This window comes from Onychomys torridus, chromosome 12, assembly GCF_903995425.1.
Source record: "Onychomys torridus chromosome 12, mOncTor1.1, whole genome shotgun sequence".
NCBI classification, from domain to species: Eukaryota; Metazoa; Chordata; class Mammalia; order Rodentia; family Cricetidae; genus Onychomys; species Onychomys torridus.
Genome location: NC_050454.1, coordinates 24,023,739 through 24,039,978, shown reverse-complemented (window position 1 = coordinate 24,039,978; position 16,240 = coordinate 24,023,739). Strand labels below are relative to the sequence as shown.

Sequence of the window (16,240 nt, the reverse complement as noted above, 5' to 3'; positions counted from 1 at the left end):
TGCACAAGTGTGTGAATATATTAAAACACACTGAGTTGCATGCTTTTAAAAAACACATGCTGTGACGTTACGTTTACATCTGAAAACAAATGACTATTAATAAGTAATGTGCCTGCCTGAGAATAGAATTACTGGGTCATATGATCACTCTGCTTTGCTCTCTGAAGAACTGGCAAATTGTCACCCAAAGTGGCTACTCCTTTTTAAACTCTTGCCAGTAATTTCTCCAAAGGACTGTTTTAAAGCAATCCTAGAAGACAACTTTTCAACAGAGTGTATAGGAAGCTAGTGCAAAAAGCTGAATCTTAAGAGAATGTGGACATGTGCATATGTATTTGTTATTTGTATTTATGCTTGCTTGCAGGTTTCAGAGGAAATCCATTGATGGAAGCTTCGGTTCCAGTGATGGTAAGGGAATTCCTTGGCTAATTCCTGATCCCAGATGATGTTGCACGGTGCAGCCACATCCTTTGGATACCGTTTGTCTCTCTTCTTTCTTCCCCCTTGATTCTTTGCCCAGAGTCCTCTCATCCACAAACTTTCTACAGATGGCAGAGCTAGTGAGAAACAATTTTATGGCTGGTAACTATTGAGACACGGAGCCCACACAGACTCTGTACCTGGAATGCCCTTCAGTTATTCATAGAGCACTTGCCAACCATTCATCTTTTCCAGAAGCTATCTCTGCACAGGGATGTAACTGCTCACACCTGTCCGTATCCCTAAGCTGACTTGGGAATAGCAGTGAGTGCTATGATACTGTAATGTGGGAGGTCCTGGTGGGTAGAGCCAAGGCGCCCCACGATAGGTGAGACCCAAGACGCCATGCAGACAGCGCTCAGTGAAGTTTTATTTGGGGGGAGTAGGGAGAAAGAGGGAAAGAGAGATAGAGAGAGACAGAAGGGTGGGGGGTTGAGAGGCGCACACCTCCTGGGAGGAAAGCGGGAGAGAGAGGAAGAAGGGACAGAGTTTTCCCTCAGTAGACTTTTACATCAGGGCATAAGATAATGCCAAGGGGCGGGATCAGAATATTAACAGTGAGAATGTGTAATGTCAACTCCCATGTGGTGTACCTTTCCCTTTGAGATTAAAAAAGCTTTGTGCATTTATGTTTTTAAGCATCTAGAGAATCAGAATATTTGAGACTAGAAGCACAGTTTTAAAAACGTAATAACTGAAGAACCAGCATAATTAAATACCCACCCCATTCTTCCACTCTGTGAATTCCCACAAAGGATTTTAATTGTCTGATATTTCTATTAAAACCTAAAATTTCAAATGTGCTCAGTTTGACAAAGCCCAGATCACCGTAAGCTCCAAAACTGTTTGGGAAGGAGTGAGAATTGAAAATGGCAGGTGGGATGGACTTCATTTGAAGTCAGGTGTAGCTGATATTTAATTCTGTGCTTTCCACAAGACAGAATCCTAGAAAGATACCAACCGACTGCTACCTCCACCCAGTAGGATTTTCTCCCTTTGCTGGAAGGCTTTTTGGTGTTTACATTTGTCTTCCTTGAGAAACAGCTAGACTGTTTTTCCAGCCTCTCTCTGCTACAAGCACTTTGTTTTTAATAAAGATTCAATTGCCAATATAAAAGATTGAAAAAAACACCTGCTCTTGGAACTTTAAAAGGCCAAGCTCTGCTTTCACTGTTGTTTATAAAATGTTTCAGTAAGTGCTTGGAACTCATCTTTTCTACCCCACTCCCAAGGTTCTGCTAATAATAATAATAGCCAAAGACACACGACATAAATGTAAAGTATATTATATAAGTTAAGCCCTTTAGAACTTGGGCCTAGATCCAGTAGGTTCTATTTCATTAAGTGCCCTCTGCGTGGAAGGTCTGTTGCTTCTTTCAATGTGTAAATAATGTAATTTTGTGATTACTATAATCACTAAAAGAATTCCATGTCAAGAAGGGTCGCTTAAGCATCAAAACATACATCAGTGGGGCTCAGGCCTGAACCAGATCATTGCTGAAAATCAGGTACACTGAAAATAGCTAAGAGCTAGAAGCTCCCTTCAGATGACAGACAAAAATGAGTGAACAAAAAGAATGAAGTTATATGCGTCTTGTTCGTGTGGATCCACATAGCAATGGCAATCAGTGCAGAATACACGTTGGACCCACTTCTATACCAGAGGACCCCTTGCCTGCAAATAGAGGGAGGGTAGCTTCCAGGGTCGATAGAGTGCGGTACTCTGGTCTGTTTCTCTGCCAGCCCCTGCACTCTCTACTTTACTTGGAGGGATATTGGGGGAGATGGATTAAGGCTCGCATCCTCATGAGGCAATGTCAGAAGACGCCACTAATTTCTTCTCATGTTCTCTTGGTGTAGAGTGTATCATATCCTTATTGTTAAATAAGTCACTATATAGAGATAGTTTTGTGGCTGAGGATATAGCTCAGTTGGCAGAGTGGCACTCTAGCTTGCTCCAAACCCTGGGTTAGATCCCCAGCACCACATAAACTGAGTTGGTGCATGCCTGTAATCCTAACACTTAGGAGGTAGAGGCAGGGGGATCAGAAGTCTTCCAGATCATCCTATGGAGTCCATAGTAAGTTCAAGACCAGCCTGGGATACGAGAGACCCTATCTCAGAAGAAGTGGGGACATCAAGTAAATGTACTTTTAGAATCATTAAAAAGTCCTCTCTCTCTCTCTCTCTCTCTCTCTCTCTCTCTCTCTCTCTCTCTCTCTCTCTCTCAGACCATAGTTTTTCTCAGTATCAACATTATTAACATTAGAAGATTCATAATTCTTTGTTGTTTGGGATGTTCCATACAGTGTTGGATTAAAGTATACTTCCTCCTTGAGACAAGTACAAATGTCTTGGCCAGACATGGCCAGATATCTTCTTGGGGTAAAACTGGAAAATCATCAGTTTACATGCACCAGCTGGGCACAGGTTGAGGACGCCTGAAGAAAGCAGGCGTTTTGTTCCATTCAGGAAGTAGAAAACAGGTACGCTTGCCACAAAGGGCATTGAAATAGGGAGGAGATAGTGAGCCTTTGTGCACAGAGAAGCTACAGGCAGAGCTGGCCACACTTCCAGTGTCCCATGACCATGAGTGAGCCAAGACTTAACTGGCCAAAACCAGAGCAAAAGAGGGGCAAGCTCCAGCCAGCCAGGGGAGGGCTGGCTAGTGACCTTCGGGCTTGCGGAGCTGAGGCTGGTGAGACCACCTGGGAGAGAGAGCCGGAGTGGAGTGTGCTACCAGGAGATACTCACAGGAGGAAACTTGTGGGGAGACACGAGGCTGTAGAAATGTCTTTCCCATCAGCAAAGTGTCTGTGAGGAGCAGAAAGTCAGTGGGACTCGAAGCCGCAGGAAACGCTCCGAGGGCTGGGCTCAGAGCAGAAGCTAGAAGCAGGTTCTCAAAGCGGAAGGAATCCCACGAGACTTGACATGGTGTACTGTCCACTCAGTGGGAAGCGGGACACTTTGCTCATGTGTGGTCATTATTTTGCTGTGTGTGTGTGTGTGTGTGTGTGTGTGTGTGTGTGTGTGACATGTGCACATATATAAATACATTATGCCTCTTAAATATATACAAATAAAAAATGGATTTTGCACAAAGAAGGTAAGTTTCAGCAGATAGCACGAGTCGCTCTCTACCCGTTGTCTGCCTGGCTGGGGAAGCTGCCTGATCTCTCAGCACTTCTATTTTATCATTTTAAAATGGTGGTAATAAGAGCCCCCAGCTCTTAGGGTTGTTGAAAAGTCCAGAGTGTCTGACACAATATGTTCTCTTCAGTCTGAAGGAATGGCAGCCTCCGTCCTGGCAATGGGAGCATCAGGAACGGTGGTGGCTCTGGTAATGGCAGAGCTTGTAGTCAACGGCACAGGGGCAGTGGCTAGACTCTGTTCTTTTTTGTTTGTTTGTTTGTTTGTTTATTTAGCTTGACTTATTTTTAAAGATTTATTTATTTATTACATCACAGCATGTATGACTACAGGCCAGAAGAGGGTATCAGATCTCAATACAGATGGTTGTGAGCCACCATGTGATTGCTGGGAATTGAACTCAGGACCTCTGGAAGAGCAGTCAGTGCTCTTAACCTCTGAGCCATCTCTCCAGCCCCAGACTCTGTGTTGTAATGAAGCCAGAACTGACCTGAGTCAAAAGGAGACAGCCATGCATTCATACAGCAGTCTCTCTGCTCCAAATTTGATTCTTAACATTCAAGTGTCTGAAGCTAGGCTGGGAATATAGGTTAATGGTAGGAGTGTTCACCTATCACATGCAAGACCCTAGATTTGATCCCCAATACACACCCATATGCCCCCTACACCCCACATACAATGTGTCTAAAGATAATCATTTCTCAGCTTTGAACTTGAATGGAAAGCATGCATGATGTTGACGTCATGCTGTGTCCTTAAGGGTTAGCCCAAGCAAGTACAGAGATCTGAGCTCTCTAAGTAATAAATATATCAAGCCCAGAAAACAATGCCAGGGAGAATCTCCATCCTGCAGGCCCGGGGAACACCCTCGCCTGCCAAGAACACTGCATTAGCTCCAAGTCTCACTGACTAGCTGAGGCAACCCTCAGCTCATTCACCAAAGGGAAAAAGAAAAATGAGTCTCTTAGGATATCAGGTTTGAGTCATCTGGAAATCTTGAATTTGGCACTTAGTTATTTTCCCCAGTGGAGGAAATCAATGGGGACACAATGAGTTTCAAAATAAAAACATGGAATGAAGCCTGGAGAGCTGGCCTCAAAAACTACGACTTTTTGAGAGTTAGTTCATCAATGGAACAAAGTCTGACTGTGACTAGGAAGTGTTCGGAGCTGCTGCATTTTGTTTTTATGTATGTGGCACACTGTAGCTTTTATGTAACAACAAATAACATTTTCAGAAAAATCACTGAAATGTATTGAGAGCACAGATGTTTCCAAATATTAGTTATGCTCGCCGAATGCGCTTCCCTATCGCATCATAAGACACTGCTGAGTTGCCTGGGATGTAGTTGAGTGGCAGAGAAATTGCATGAACTATGAAAGGCTCTTGATTCAGTTCCCAAAATTGTATTGAAATGGAAGAGGAAAGAGGGAAGGAGGGAGGGAGGCAGAGAGAGAATAAATCACTCTAGGACCTTTGGCCGGTCATGTGACGGGCAAGCTCACCTCTCAAAAAGAGGAATTGCTCCAGATTCCCACCAGCCCTTCAATATCTAAATCCTTGGCAAAGTTCAGAGAGCAGGGAAGGAGTGTAGCTTTGGGTTCCCCCGATGAGTTTGACTCTGGCAGACACTGCGGCATGAGATCAGAGACACTGCCTGGATGCCTGCTGATTTGCAGCCTCTGCTCCCCATCCATTTTCCTAACTCTCAGCAATGGATTAACTGTAAGGAATAATACCTTTTCTGGTAGTCACATAGGAGGCCGAAGGTATTTTCCTGTTGCATGTGGTGGGGTGACCCCAGAGACACCACTGGACTCTCAGAGAAGGAGGGGCACTCTCTTTGTTACTAGGTGTCCTGGGCCACACTGAGAATGTTTGAGTCCCCTTCAATCTATCAGCAACCCGTTAGCAACAGATGTACCTGACCTACCTCCTTAATAGTCCTCAAAATACAGCAGGCTTTCTTCCGTGTTTTCAATTGCTGTGTTCATCACTTATGGCTTTAGTGAGTGTAGCAATATCCTTCTTACCCTTAGTTAGGATGCTTCTACATGATACAACAAATCAACCCCAAACTATGGTGGCTTAGTAACAGACCATTAGTTCTGCTGTGACTCTTCGGTGGAGACACTTGCCACAGTGATTCTAGACCCACACTCTTTCCCTCCTAGAACTTCGCTGTACTGCCAAGTTAACTATTTTTGTGCATGGTCAAATGGTAAATATGTCAGCTGTTTGGAGACATGTGGTCTAAGTTGCAACTACCCAAGTATGTCATGGCAGCAGAAAGCAGCCGTACCTGTACCCAAATTGGGGGGGGGGGGGCTACATTTTGATCCAACTTTGTTCTTGAATATGGAAATTTCAATGTTGTGTAAATCTTACACGCCACGAATTATACTTGTTTTGAACTTTCTCTGCAGATAAAGAGATTTAAAAACAAGTCTTCATTTATGAGCCATACAGAAAGAGGTGGCAGGGTAGATTTGTCCCTGAGACCCACTGTGATGATTCCTGTATTCAAGTGGAAAGAAAATCAGATTTAAAGGCTTCTGCTGAGTGATTCAGCTACTTCAGCTGAGAGTAAAGCATCTCTCTCCTTTTTGTCTCGTTTCTGGCTGCAGGCTCTGGAAATATGGCCGTGTCGCATCCCATCGCTGCCAGTACACCTGAAGGGAGCAACTATGGGGCAATAGGTACTGCCTACACTGAGTCCTCTGGTAGGACTGTGTCTTTATTCTGCAGAGATTAGTGCAAAGGGTTCTCCAGCCACTAATCATTGTGAGCATGGGTAAGCCAGCTGCCCAGGGACGCTGTCCTTATATGTACAAGATGAACTGGCTGGATATTCCAGAAAGTTCCTTCCAGCGCTCCCTATGGTTCGACTGTTCTGATTCTTGGATCTGCTAGCTACACTTGAGCAGAACTCACTACAATGGTTGCCATCAACTTCCAAGGCTCCCTTGGGACTTAGAATTTTTTATTACATGTTTGTTTATTCGTCTTGTTGGGGGGGGGGGGATGTGCCGCTATGCCTATTGGAGATCACAAGATAACTTGCTGAAGTTGGTTATATTCACCTGCCGAGTGGGTCCTAGAGACTGAACCCAGATCAGTGACAGCAAGCACCTTTCATCCACTGAGCCATCACACCAGCTCCTTGGCTCCTTAAACTTGTTTGTTTAATTATTTTGTGTGTGTGTGTGTGTGTGTGTGTGTGTGTGTGTGTGTGTGTGTCATATGTGTGTATAGGTGCACATGAGTGGAGGTCAGAGGACACTTCTAACTCAGTTCTCTCCTGCTACTCTGTGGGAACTGGGGAATCAAACTCAGGCCATCAGGCCTGCGCACAAGGTCCTCTACCCTCGCTGCCACCTGGTCGGCTCCCTGAGGAGCTGAGTTTAGGGCTTGAAAGCCGCTGTCAAGTGACCAGTTCCTTCCTCCTCGGGAATCAGGGAAGTAGGGCCTGAGACAGTGCTGCAGGTGAACATGGCTGTAGCCCAACAGTCCTTCACTCTGACTGAGTTCACAGTGAGCCTGCTCAGCGCCACCTGTGATTCACTGGGCAAGCCTAGAAGTCATGAAGGCATCCTGAAAGGAACCAGACCCGCCCCCACACCTATCTTATAGGGCGGGAGTGCAGGGGCTTGCTGCTGCCAGGATGCTTGTGGGCCTGTGAATGGTGCACTTGAAATAGTTTCAGAGAGGGCCTGTAGTCCTGCTGTGTTAGACTATAACTTTGAGCATGTGGGCTCAGTGCAGGCTACTTATTTTTAGTTCTGTTAGAACAGGGCTTTTTTTTTTTTTTTAACCATCTGAACAGAAGAAGTAAAGCGGAAGGTAGGCTCGGCTCATGCGCTCACGCTGCACAAATCCCATCTGCTCTAGAACATTCATGAGAACAGAAGAATCCTTCCCGAGAATGCTGTTTTCATTATGTAATTATGGAAATGGCATGTGGGGGGGTTTCTCTGAATAAATAGTCTGTGAGAAATGTACAGCAGTTGGATATGTATGTGTTTACCCACATGCATGATAGAAGCCATAAATAACCTGGCACATGCGTGCTTATACATCTGTGTTCATATCTTAAAATATGAAACATGAAATATAAGCACAAATGTTGTTTTTGCATCCAGGCACATACAGAGCAGATGCTAGTCTATTCTTTATAGTCAGCCCTAGAAACAGACAATCAAATATAAAATATTAAAAAATTTAAAAAAAAACCAGTCCATTTGAGAAGGCATCAGAGGAACATGTCTTGTTGGAAAAGAGTTAATTTGGACTAACATAGTCTTTTCTAGAATGAGTAAGCACTGTGCTTTTTGCAGAGGAATGACCTCCATAGACTGTTCCTGGCTTTTAAAGGCAGATGAGTTCTCTGTTTCAGATGAGTCGAGTTCCAGTCCTGGAAGACAGATGTCTTCCTCTGATGGTGGGCAGCCATGTCACTCAGACACGGACAGCTCTGTGGAGGAGAGTGACTTCGACACCATGCCAGATATTGAAAGTGACAAAAATGTCATCCGGACCAAGGTACTAACGCTCCCCAACTGTGGTAGTAAAATAAACTTCACCAGTGCCTCAACTTCCTTAATATTTTTTTCCTTTGAAGGATTCAGATGAAACCTAGCTAGAGCCCGAGACAATAGACTCTTCCCCAAATGAAACGGAACAGGGTATTACACAGTCTCAGCACCCAAAGTGTTTGTGAATAGGGAAGGATAAAGGGATCCAGCCAGATGGAAATTGAGATTGCCTCAGGGCTGCTCTGGAAACCATCCTCATTTCTGTACATACCATCCTTTGAGAGCAAAGCTCATTTCTTTCCGGCATATGTTTAATATATTGTAGTTTACCTACCAAAAGATAGGAGTGTAAATCACACAGTTTTAACTGTGTGCAATTCGGGAATGACAGAGCAGGTCTGAAAGCTGATCAGGCAGTGCTTGAGATGTGTGAAACATTCAGCACTCCTGATAGGTAGGATTCCTGCATCAGCCAGATCCTCAATATGTCAAGGAGAATGGCAGTGTTTTTATTGCAGTATCCAGAGAAAAGTAAAATTAAAGGAAACGTATTTGATGAACAATTTTAATCTGCAATGGGGATGAAACTGAGCTTTCTAACGTTCTCCCTTGTGTACAAGAAAAGCCAAGCGGGGCTCTGAATTCTCTTCCTATTGGTGTCCTAGATGTTCCTGTACCTGTCGGATCTGTCCAGGAAGGACCGGAGGATTGTCAGCAAAAAGTATAAGATTTATTTTTGGTAAGTAGGTGATTAGTAGGTTCATGGTTTCCTTAGAAGTACTGAATTTCTTAAATCCATTTGTTTTTATGTATGTGTGTAATGAAGTGCTGGAGATCTAACCCAGGCTCATGTATGATAGGGAAGGCAAGTCCTCTACCACTGAGCTACATTCTCAGTCCCTAAATTCTTTACATTTAAATTTTTTCTTTGTGAAAGCTACTACCCTTTATATCACAAGGAGTTAGTGTTTAATAAGGCATGCCGTGGATGATGATGCCTTCAACTTGAAACAAAAAAGACCTGTGATGTGGCCATTCTCGTGGGCATGTCCTTCCACCCAGTCAAGAGGCTGAGCTGCCCAGCAGGGGCCCTCCCTCTGCTCAGAAAGCTCTATACTAACTGTGGTGCTCTTGTGACATCTGCCCCCGCCCCCTACCTCCATTTTTATTTTCTGAAGAATCCTCCTACTCTGGATGCAGACATTAGAAAGAAGCCAGGGGAGCCAAATGGAATTTCATAGCTGAGCTCTCATTTTGGAATTAAGTGTTATTTAAGAGCCTCGACAAGTTACCCCTCACTTGTTACTTGTATTGTAATCACATTTAATCTAACAATGCACTAAAGGGGTAATATGGTTCTGTAAGAAGTAAATTTTATTCTGTTTTTCAAATGATTGTACAAAGAGGAAGAAAAGAGGAGGAAGAGGAGGAGGACTTCAACTCATTGAGTACCAACGATTAGCATTAAATACATAATTGCAGGTCATGCATAATGGCATTGTCTGTAACCACAGTTCTTGAAGTCACCACAGGTTCAAGACCAGCTTTGTCACATAGCAAGTTCTAGGCCAGTCAAAGCTACATAGCAAGACTGTCTCTAGTCAATTAAATAAATGAAGGATTTAATGATTTCAGTTAACAGTGCAAGGATGCAAGGATTCTTTGCTATAACCATACCAATAGTAGTATGGTTAACTAGGTAAGTTTTACTTACTTTCCCTCTGTCCACTTTGGTCCAAATCCTGTCCACCAAATGTTCAAATGCACAGGAGAGGAGAGGCCAACTTTAGGATCAGGTGCTACACCATCATTTCCTAGTTGCTTTTGCAAGCTAAGTATGGAGTGTGGAAGCATTCTTTTTTTTAAAAGCTGACCAGGGTCCACTGTCATCTTGGGGTCACCATGTATGGTTCATTCTGTCGTAGGAACATCATCACCATCGCTGTGTTTTATGCACTGCCTGTGATGCAGCTCGTTATCACCTACCAGACAGTAAGTGTTGCCATGACACCCGCCCAGACGCCCAGTGTCCATCCATAGGGAAAACCATCACTCTGGCTTTTAGGGAACAGGTTAGCTTGGGGGCAGTTCAAAAACAATTTTTTTGAAGATTCATTTTTTAAAAATTTCCTGAATCTTGTGTGTGTGTGTGTGTGTGTGTGTGTGTGTGTGTGTGTGTGTGAGAGAGAGAGAGAGAGAGAGAGAGAGAGAGAGAGAGAGAAACAGAGAGAGAAACAGAGAGAGAAAGAGAGAGAGAAACAGAGAGCAGAGAGAGAAACAGACAGACACAGAGAGACAGAGTAGGTGCCTGAAGAGGCTACAGGTACTGAATCTCCCAGAACTGAAGTTACAGACAGTTGTGAGTTACCTGCCCTGGTGCTGTACACTGAACTCAAGTCCGTGTTGGAAGAGCAATGTCTGCTTGTCACCACTAAGCCATCTTAGCCTCTTCAGTCCCCAAAACAGTATTTTTTGTTTGTTTTTTGAGACAGGGTCTTTCTATTTTTGTAGCCCTGTCTGTCCTGGAACTGGATATATAGACCCAGGCTGGCCTCAAACTCACAGAGATCTACCTGCCTCTGCCTCCCAAGTGCTGAGATTAAAGGTGTGTGCCACCAGCCTCCAAGAGATTTTTTTTTTTTTTAATAATTTCCCATTTTGGTTCCAATTATGCTTCTCCATTAACTACTTCACCTCTGGGACCTTTTCCATTTGCTTCCCAATTGTTTCATCACAAAAGAACCTGGCACCTTATATTGTCTAGTTTACCAACATAAAATCAATCATTCAGCCATAATGTCTATCAATGGCACCTGTTATTTATCATTCTGAGTGTGTGGTGTGGTCATCAGGAAACAGTGAATGGAGTAAATAAAGTTCTAGACCAACAGACAAGGGCTGTAGCTCAGTGGGGAGAGTGTTTGCCTAGAATGTACGAAACTCGGTGTTCAACCCTAGCACCTCATAAACAGATGTAACATGCCTGTAATCCTAGCAATAAGGACCAAGAGGACAGAGGATCAGAAGTTCAAAGTCATCCCAGGTAGTGAGTTCAAGGCCAGCCTGGGCAAAGTAAAAATGCCTCAAAAAGAAAAACAAAATAAAATCTCCAGACTTAATAAAAAAAAAAGTCAGAAGTCTAATTTAGCCTGTACCTGTTCACTGGGGATAGTCTATAAAATTAGAAAAAGCTTCATAAGGGCTGGAGAGATGGCTCCAAAGTTAAGAGCACTTGTTGCTCTTGCAGAGGACCCGGGTTCCCAGTGCCCACATGGCCTCTCACAACCATCTGCAATTCCAGTTCCAGGGCAATCGTCTGACCTCCATGGACGTCAGGCACACAGGTGATACCAGACATACACACAAGCAAAGCATTCATACACATAAAATAAATCTTTTCCAAACAGTTTAAAAGCAGTTTCATGGAACTAACAAAATATTAAACCAACAACAAAAAATTTAAAATCAGATGAAAAATTCACACTGAAATAGCTTGATAATGTCCACTGTTCCTTCACAAAAACCCTGGATCCAAGTCACTAGAGTCAGAATTTAATTGGGACCCATATTTCTAAGTATAAATTATTCTAGGAATTATGAGACGTGAGAAGGCCCATTTAGAATGATATGCAGCCAAGGACATTTTGTGCACTGTCCCTCAATTTTCGCTATGCATTAAAATCACATGGGGCACTTTTAAGAATTGTGGGGTCCAAGGTAGAACCCCACACCAAGTAGATCAGGGACTCAGGATGCAGAACCATGCATAAGCATTGTTTAAATCCTCTAGGATTTCTCTGTATAGCCAAGATAGTGATGTGAAATATTCAGTCCATCCATACTCCTTACATAATGAAGAGAAAGTCTCTATGAGGTTTGCACACCACTGTTTCTAATCTAAACATTCTCTACTTACATGGGACCCAGTCAGAACCTGCAGCTTGCAGGTTTAGGTAGGTTCTTGATGGAAAAGGGCATAGATAGATAAGGAAAACCAGATACTCCCCCACTGGCTGCAGTGGAGCCCTCAGAGGATGGGACATCTCCATTCCCTCAGAGCCCTTTCTGTTCTTTGTGACTTTGGGCGGACTCAGAGGTTGGAGAAAAGCCACATTCCCTCTTCTCCCACTTGATTTTATAGGTGGTAAATGTCACCGGCAACCAGGACATCTGTTACTACAACTTCCTCTGTGCTCACCCCTTGGGCGTCCTGAGGTAAACCCAGCCCTCTGGTTCCTCGTGAAGCATTCGAGATTCTTTCTGTTTAAATTTGATTTATGGTTTTGAAAACATGAAAGACAACTGCGGGAAACTACCCTAGTCAGGGCAAAGAGGAATTAAAGCCAGAGGTAGAGAGCAGGTATGCTTCTCTCCCGGGCAATATTCCTAAGAGTGGCCTGCTGAGGCCGTGAGGTTTTTAAAAGTCCGATCACTAGCTATGGGCGGCACATGCCTGTGAACACAAGTTGGTGGCCAGCTCTCATTCAGTCTGTTAAATGACCTCATGAGGTAGGCAGTCTTAGTACCACCATTTTAGATGAAGATGCTGAAGCTTAGACAGACAAGGACTTGCTGAATTTGGTTCCCTTAGTTCTTAGTGATGTCAGAATCCGTCCACAAACCTGGCTGTTCTAAAGCCCCCAGAACTTGGGGAAAAAAATGTCTTCCTGAGAGGTAGGAACCCAGCTTCCCTCTACAGAGCAGAACCAGCTGTGATCTCCTGAAATAAAGCCACTGTCTGTGATGTGTCTGTGCTTTCCCTGAAATCCACAGTTGGAGAGCTGTGGAATATTGACACACTGTGGGTCTGCTGATGAGAGTCACGGGTGGAGCTTAAATGCTTGTCCATCTCTGGACCAGCCCTTTCTCACGACTCATACCTTGCCAGGGCCGTAAGGACAAGTGATGGTCAAGTGGGTGTTAGGGGTGGTGAGCAGGCATCCTGAGAAGAAATAACTCTGTTGAGTCAAGTGAGCATCTTCAAATCAAGGAGCTAGATTAAGGGAGATGTCTGGGGATTGTTCAGCCCTGAAGGCCCAGAGAAAGGTTAATAGTGAGAGGCACCAAACGCTGCGTTCCCCAGCTCGTTTTTTTGCATCCATGCTTTGAGTCCCCGGGATGGCTTTCACACTTGCCATTTCTCACTCATTTCTATAGTGCCTTCAATAACATTCTCAGTAACCTGGGCCATGTGCTCCTCGGCTTCCTCTTTCTGCTGATAGTGTTGCGCCGGGACCTTCTCCATCGAAGAGCCCTGGAAGCTAAAGACATCTTTGCTATGGTGAGGAGGAAGTGGAACAGAGCAAAGGCATGAACTGGGAAGGACCGTGATTTCAAGTAGCCCTGCAAAGGGGAGGGATGGCTGGCTTGATGCTGTGCTGATAAACTGTATGTAGACCCACTTGAGGCCACCACTGGGGATTCCGGATTCTGAGCAGGTCTCCGAATAGTGTCTTTCCATTAGCAAGCCTTTCTCTCTCTTTTTTTCTTTTTTCAGGAGTATGGCATTCCCAAACACTTTGGTCTCTTCTATGCTATGGGCATTGCGTTGATGATGGAAGGCGTGCTCAGTGCTTGTTACCATGTCTGCCCTAATTACTCCAACTTCCAGTTCGGTAATTAGAACGTAATTCAGTGACCTAGATTTGGGTGACAGGAGCCCTTCCAAAGGCATTTGGGGTGAGCAGAAATAATCTGAGTGTACCTTGTCACTGGGCAAGATTTCTGTATGTTATATTTTTTTCTCTCTCTCTCTGACCACCATTTAGTCTAGAAAACACTCTATACTGAATGCTGATACCATGATGAGACACAGTGTCAGGGGCCAACCTAAGCGTCACTACCCTTTAGACTATTCTCCACGTTGCTTACCTAGTTGAGTAGTTAGCCTGCTCTGGGGTGAAGGTAATGGAAAACTCCATTTAGAGTTAACTAAATGATAAGGCCACCACACTGACTGCTCACGTCTGGAAGGCAGAGGGAGGAAAGGACTTTGTGGCTGGCTTACCTGAGGGCTCTGACCCTATCTTCCCCGAGTGTCTCTTTGGATGTCCCTAGCCTGTGTGTTGGTTTGCTCCCAAGGGTCACTTCTCTAATGATGGTGAAAACATGTCCATAGCCGATCCTGGTTTCAAGTCACCTTCTCCAGGTTCAGAACAGGTTCAAGGTGGCCGGTAGGGACTGTTAGGTTAGAGACCTCTCTCTACACATCAGCAGCTATTCCACTCACTGAAGCCAGGGCAGGGCAGTCAGGAGCTGAAGGTGAAGCCTGGAGTGTTATTGCCAGTCACCCACTGAACTTCTTGACTTGGGTCCTCAGACACTTCCTTCATGTACATGATCGCGGGGCTCTGCATGTTGAAGCTTTACCAGACCCGCCACCCAGACATCAACGCCAGCGCCTACTCTGCCTACGCCTCCTTTGCTGTGGTCATCACGCTTACCGTCCTCGGAGTGGTGGGTCCCTTTCCACTGGCCTTCAGTCTGCCTCTGGAAAAGTGTCCCCTTTGAGGGGGAGGGGGGTTGCTTGTTTGTATCTCATTGTTGGGCTTTGGGTCCATGGATCTGGGTCTGTTCATGGCACTCTGGCTAGGGTACTAGCTGATGGTTTCTAAACATGTAATAGTCATCTGGAAAGCTAGCTGAGGGTGGTTCTTAGGTTAAACTGGAGCCCGAGTCATGTCAAAACTGGAAGAGATGCAGCTAAGCTGACTGGAGAAGCCAGCCAGAGAGAGAAACCATTCCTAAGTGTGCATGGGCAGCAGTTGCTGGCTGCCGTCAGTCCTTTGGAGAGCATGCTCCCCAGCTCTAGAGCAGCTGCCCTCCACGGTTGCTCCATTACCATCCCATCTCTTCCTGTTTTCATTTGGCTAGATAGCCATTTTTATTTTATTTTATTTTATTTTATTTTATTTTATTTTATTTTAGTCCACTGTACAGAAAAATTCCTGTGAGTTTTGAGGTCAGAAAACCAAATGCATTTAGGGCTAGGTGGCTTTGTAAAACATTTCTATTTATTCTTGGACCTGTATATAATGCATCTCAAATACATCTACCCCCAATTCCCTCCTCCCACCCCCTCAAGCCACCCCTAACCTCCAGCACATTCCCCTCCAAACCTTCATGTCTTCTTCATATTTATGCTTTTAATAACCCAATGAGTATAATCAGTGCTGTGTGCATGAGAATGTGTGTGAGGCCATCCACCTGAGCATGAACACTCTACCCATAGCCACACACCACATCCCCAAAATGACTCTCCATTCTCCAGCAGCTAGCAACTGCCAATAACTCCTAGGCGAGGGGGTGGGGCCTCATGAATCCCTTCCCTGGCTCCCCGGAATGTTGATTGGCCCGGTCTCGTACAGGCAGCCACAGCTTCAGTGAGTTCATGACATGTCCAGAAGACGTTTGTCACCATCCTTTGTCCTGAATTCTTGCCTCCCAGCCCCCGACTTCCACATTGTTCCACAAGGCTTATGACCGGTTGACAGAATGTCCCATTTAGGCTGAATGCCCACAGGTCTCAGTGTTTTGACAAGTTATGAGTCTCTGCATTAGCTGCAGCCCACTGCAGAAGAAAAACAAAACAAACAAACAAAAAACAGAAGTTTTTCCGGCCACAGCTGAGAACAGTGCTCCTCTGTGGGCATAAGTATAAATATTCAGAAGGTGATTTGACAACGTGTCCTTTAGAAAGAGCTAGTTTTTGTTTGTTTGTTTGTTTGTTGCTACTACAAACCTCAGCAAGAGATAGTGATTTACAGAGTTCTCTGGGGAAAGCCTGGATCACACTCACTCCCATCTTTATCCCTAGGTGTTTGGGAAAAATGATGTGTGGTTCTGGGTCATCTTCTCTGCAATCCATATTCTTGCTTCTCTGGCCCTCAGCACCCAGATCTACTACATGGGCCGTTTCAAGATAGGTGAGTAAACATGGGCACCCTCCATGACGGAGCTACTAATCATCATGAGCATGGGCTCGGAACTCCCTGCTAGGTTGGTCGTCTGTAAGAATGTCTCCCTCCTTATAGGATCTCAATAAGCCGTAATCACTATTTCTGTTTTCAGCTGAG

The 16,240-nt window shown here is 44.6% G+C and overlaps 1 protein-coding gene across 2 annotated transcripts in view; it reads left to right on the top strand.

The window, feature by feature from the left end:
- Sidt1 (SID1 transmembrane family member 1) overlaps positions 1–16,240 on the top strand; it is a 93,380-nt gene that overhangs the window by 61,984 nt on the left and 15,156 nt on the right. For both annotated transcript variants that reach the window (XM_036203722.1, XM_036203721.1), the window contains exons 10-19: positions 365–408; positions 6,258–6,329; positions 8,027–8,172; positions 8,831–8,904; positions 10,091–10,157; positions 12,307–12,380; positions 13,323–13,446; positions 13,663–13,780; positions 14,485–14,621; positions 15,982–16,090. In XM_036203722.1, the coding sequence (XP_036059615.1) occupies positions 365–408; positions 6,258–6,329; positions 8,027–8,172; positions 8,831–8,904; positions 10,091–10,157; positions 12,307–12,380; positions 13,323–13,446; positions 13,663–13,780; positions 14,485–14,621; positions 15,982–16,090 (965 nt within the window). The remainder of the gene's footprint in view (positions 1–364; positions 409–6,257; positions 6,330–8,026; positions 8,173–8,830; positions 8,905–10,090; positions 10,158–12,306; positions 12,381–13,322; positions 13,447–13,662; positions 13,781–14,484; positions 14,622–15,981; positions 16,091–16,240) is intronic.